This window comes from Pediculus humanus, genomic scaffold (genome assembly GCF_000006295.1).
Source record: "Pediculus humanus corporis 1103172108294 genomic scaffold, whole genome shotgun sequence".
NCBI classification, from domain to species: domain Eukaryota; kingdom Metazoa; phylum Arthropoda; class Insecta; order Psocodea; family Pediculidae; genus Pediculus; species Pediculus humanus.
Window position 1 is genome coordinate 16,654 of NW_002987863.1, and position 4,393 is coordinate 21,046.

Below are 4,393 nucleotides of genomic sequence, written 5' to 3' on the forward strand. Positions count from 1 at the left end.
TTTTGTAGATTTAAATAGTTTAAAAAATTTATTTATTTATTTATTTTTATTTTTTTTTTTCCAGTTCCAGTGATAATGTGTAAAAAAATTAATTGCTTAAAACTGTTGCCTGTCTAGTCCAGAAGAGAAAAAGAATATAGCAAATCGTTTTTTTTAAAAAAAATTAAATAAATAAATAATATTATTATTAATAATAAAAGGAAAGGAAAGAAAAGGAAAATCTCATTTTTCCGAAAGTGTGAAAAAGTTTATTTAACTTGAAAGGTGTGAAGTGTGCGCGCGCGCGTGTGATCACATCGGTACTTTTACATTTTTTTTTTTTCCGGTTAAAATCGTTAACACAATAAATTGTTCACGCTGGAGGGGATGGACAAACGAAAGATGTTGGCGAAAAGGCCACGTATGGACGTGCGAGGTCCCATCGCAAATGGGCCGATGCAATCAAGGCCTTTAGTAGCTCTTTTAGACGGGCGTGATTGCTCCATTGAAATGCCCATATTGAAAGATGTTGCCACGGTCGCTTTTTGCGATGCACAAAGCACTTCGGAAATTCACGAAAAGGTTTGTAAAAAGAAAAAGGTTTGTTGTTGTTTTACATAAAAGGTAATATAATAAAAATTTATTCTATATCGTTATATTGTTTCCAGGTTTTAAATGAGGCAGTTGGTGCCTTAATGTGGCATACTATTATACTTACTAAAGAAGATCTCGAAAAATTCAAAACGTTGAGAATCATAGTTAGAATTGGCTCTGGTGTGGATAATATTGACGTAAAGGTATGTATTTTTGTTTTTGTTTTGGTCGTCTTTTGGTTTTTTCTTTTTTTTTTAAATTTTTTAATTTTTTTTTTAGGCCGCCGGAGAACTTGGAATAGCCGTGTGCAATGTTCCAGGATATGGCGTCGAAGAAGTAGCGGATACAACACTCTGTCTCATACTTAATTTGTATAGGCGTACATATTGGCTTGCAAGCATGGTGCGCGAGGGTAAAAAATTCAATGGGCCGGAACAAGTTCGTGAAGCTGCACAAGGTTGTGCTAGAATACGTGGAGACACACTTGGTATTGTTGGTCTAGGTACGAAAGCATATTTTTATCATTCTACCCGGGGGAGGGGGGGAGGGGAACCCTCTTAAAACCAGTATTAAAATATAAATTCATGTTATATTTTTTTAGGGCGCATAGGTTCCGGAGTAGCATTAAGAGCCAAGGCTTTTGGATTCAACGTGATATTTTACGATCCGTATTTGCCTGATGGCATAGACAAAAGTTTGGGTTTGACTCGAGTTTATACATTACAAGAATTGCTGTTTCAAAGCGATTGTGTTTCACTGCATTGCACTCTCAACGAACACAACCATCATTTAATTAATGAGTTTACAATTAAACAAATGAGGCCAGGTAATAATAATAATAATAATAATAATAATAGTTTTCTTTTCGAGAACACGCGTATTCTCTCTCCCGTCTTCTGCATAAAACTCTTCTAAAACCTTAATTTTTACAGGAGCATTCTTGGTAAATACAGCTCGGGGAGGTTTAGTTGATGACGAGAGTTTGGCGGCAGCCCTAAAGCAAGGTCGGATACGAGCCGCAGCATTAGATGTTCATGAAAATGAACCTTACAATGTATTCCAGGGTCAGTCGTGTGAGTAATGTCTAAATCGAGACTTGCAAAAACTAAAATTTACGTGTTGTTTTTTTTTTTTTTTTTTTTTTTCGCTTTCCTTTGCTCTGCTTGCGATATTTTATTTACGATTAGTAAAAAAAAAAAAAAAAAAAAAATTATATATTTTTTTTTTTATTTTTTGTAGAAAATTTACAATTTATTTGTTATTTATTTATTTATTTATTTATTTTCATTTTGACAACACTCGTAAGTTGTTTTTAATTTTTTAAATTTTTTATTTATTTATTTAAAGATTGTTAGTTTTTGCAGTCTCACGCATAGCTTTGAGTTGAAAAAAAAATAATAATAATAATTAAATTTTTTTTTTCCAACTCAAAGCTAATTAGAATAAGGCACATTGAAATTATTTATTGATATTTGACTACTAAAAAAAAAAAAAAAAAAAATTATTTTTATTTATTTATTTATTTTTTTCAATTTTTGCATGTTTTAAGAGTTATTTATTTCAAATATCAATATTATAATTTTTTTTTTTTTTGCATCCCAAAAATCATTTAAATTTTTTCTAAGAGTTTTAATTTAAAAAAAAAAAAAAAAAAAAAAATTTTTTTGTTTGGTTTCTTTAGGTCCGTTAAAAGACGCCCCAAATTTACTATGTACACCACATGCTGCTTTTTACTCAGATGCTTCATGTACGGAACTTAGGGAAATGGCGGCAAGTGAAATAAGAAGAGCGATTGTAGGAAGAATACCTGAATGTCTTAGAAACTGTGTTAATAAGGAATATTTCCTTCCCAGTGGCGGTTATCCTGAAGGTGGTGACTTTTTTATTTAATTTTAATTTTTTGTGTTAAGGTTCTTGCATATTATCACAAGTGAAAAATTTGACTTTTAGGTATCAACGGGGGATATTACGCTGGAGCTCTTCCCGTTCAACAAGCCCACTCAACAACTCCACATGAGGTGCCCCACTCTGTTGGAAGCGGAAGTGCTGGAGGGCCTCCGAGCGCCACAGCTGGTTCGGTGTCGGGAATTCCACACACACTGGTATAAAAAAATGATAACGATGATAATTTTGTTTGTTTGTTTGTTTGTTTGTTTCAGTTTAGTCAAAACTAATGTTTAGTAATTTTTTTTGTTTTTTTTTTTTTTTTTTTTTTTTTGAAGCCGCTAAGTGCGCCCGATCCAGCCAATCATCATTCTCAAAAACCTGAGCCGTCTGAGGTACATTAACAAGAGTCTTTTATCGAAAGCATTTCAGGTGCTGAAGGACTGTCTGTTATTATTTCCACGATGGGAAAATAAAAAAAAAAGTTTCTTGTACACTTTTTTTTTTTTTTTTTTTTTGAAGTGATTGCAATCACTTTTACACTTTTTAATTCTTTTTTTTTTTTTTTTTTAATTATTATTATTATTTTTTTTTTAATTTTTTTTTTTTTTTTGTTGTCGTAAGTGATTGCACCATCTTTTGTATTTCGTTCAATGTTCATTCATTGATCATTCCACTTTCGATAATTCACGGTAACACACACATCACTGACTTGTAATTGTATAATCCGTGTTTGGCCTATAAGATGATAATGATAATGATTTTACTTTAACTCTCGGGCGAAATGATTAAAATGGGGGAGGAGAAAGAAGAAGAATAAGATGATGAAGAAAAAGGAGATGATGAAGAGAAAAAGGAAAAAACTCTTTGTTTTAAATGTTTTTTTTATTTTTTTGTTTACAAAAGGGAGGGGTGCGTGCGAGGGTTTAACCGTTTGATTGACTGGTTGTGAATTCACAAAACAAAACAAAAAAAAAAAACTTGTTACAAGTATTTAAAATATTTTATCCGTTGAAAATTTAAGCCGTTGAACACCACGAGCATGATTATAATTATATAAAATGTTCAAAAAGAAGAACTAAAGTTTTAAAATTGTGTTTTATTATTATTATTATTACTTTTTTATTATTAATATTAATGTAAAAAATGAATTACAGTTAAAAGAAAAGAAAAGAAGAAGAAGAAGGAAACAAAAAAACTTGAGTGTGAAAATTTTGAACGAGAAAAAAGGAGAAAATAATAATATCCGACTTTTATTTAAGATTAAGTATAATAATAATAAATAATGATGATAATGATAATTTTATTTTTAAAAATTATTAGTAGGTACTTAGGACTTTCTTATCCACTACGGTACGGATACATAATATATATATATATATATAATTTTTTTGGAGAAATAAAAGTACGTCGGATCGTCTAATCAAAAAAAAAAAAAATCAGGATCATTTGAACAAAATGAGTACAATTTTTTTTTTTTTTTTTATTTGCTTACTACGTACACGTACACACCCACAAACATACACACAAACAAACAAACAAACAAACTCTCTCAAATATGAACACGACAACACATACATAAAACAATTTAATTTTGAAAAAAAAAATTTATTTTTTGACGGGGTTCAAATACGATGATGATGATGATTTTTCTTTCTTTCTTTGTAAGCACGTTGTATTGTTATTAAAATAATAATAATAATAATAATAATAATAATAATAATAATAATAATAAAACAATTTTTTTTTTTTTTTTAAATTTTTACCGTGAATTATAAAAAAAATTACTATTATATATAGATAGTAGTATGTATAGATTTATTTTAAATAAGAAAAATGTCAAAAGGAAAAAAATGAAAAAAAAAAAAAGAAAAAAAAAATTATAATGATAATAATAATTATAATGATGATGATGATGATTTTTTTTTTTTTTTTT

General features: G+C 29.1%; 1 protein-coding gene across 1 annotated transcript; it reads left to right on the plus strand.

Moving 5' to 3' along the window:
* Positions 1-366: 366 nt before the first annotated feature.
* Phum_PHUM549040 (C-terminal-binding protein, putative) lies at positions 367-2,861 on the plus strand (the record flags this gene model as incomplete). Its single annotated transcript, XM_002431757.1, has 8 exons — positions 367-561; positions 648-776; positions 853-1,075; positions 1,175-1,399; positions 1,506-1,637; positions 2,255-2,443; positions 2,524-2,675; positions 2,796-2,861. 8 exons carry the CDS (start codon positions 367-369, stop codon positions 2,859-2,861), a joined length of 1,311 nt encoding a protein of 436 aa, XP_002431802.1.
* Positions 2,862-4,393: the final 1,532 nt, after the last annotated feature.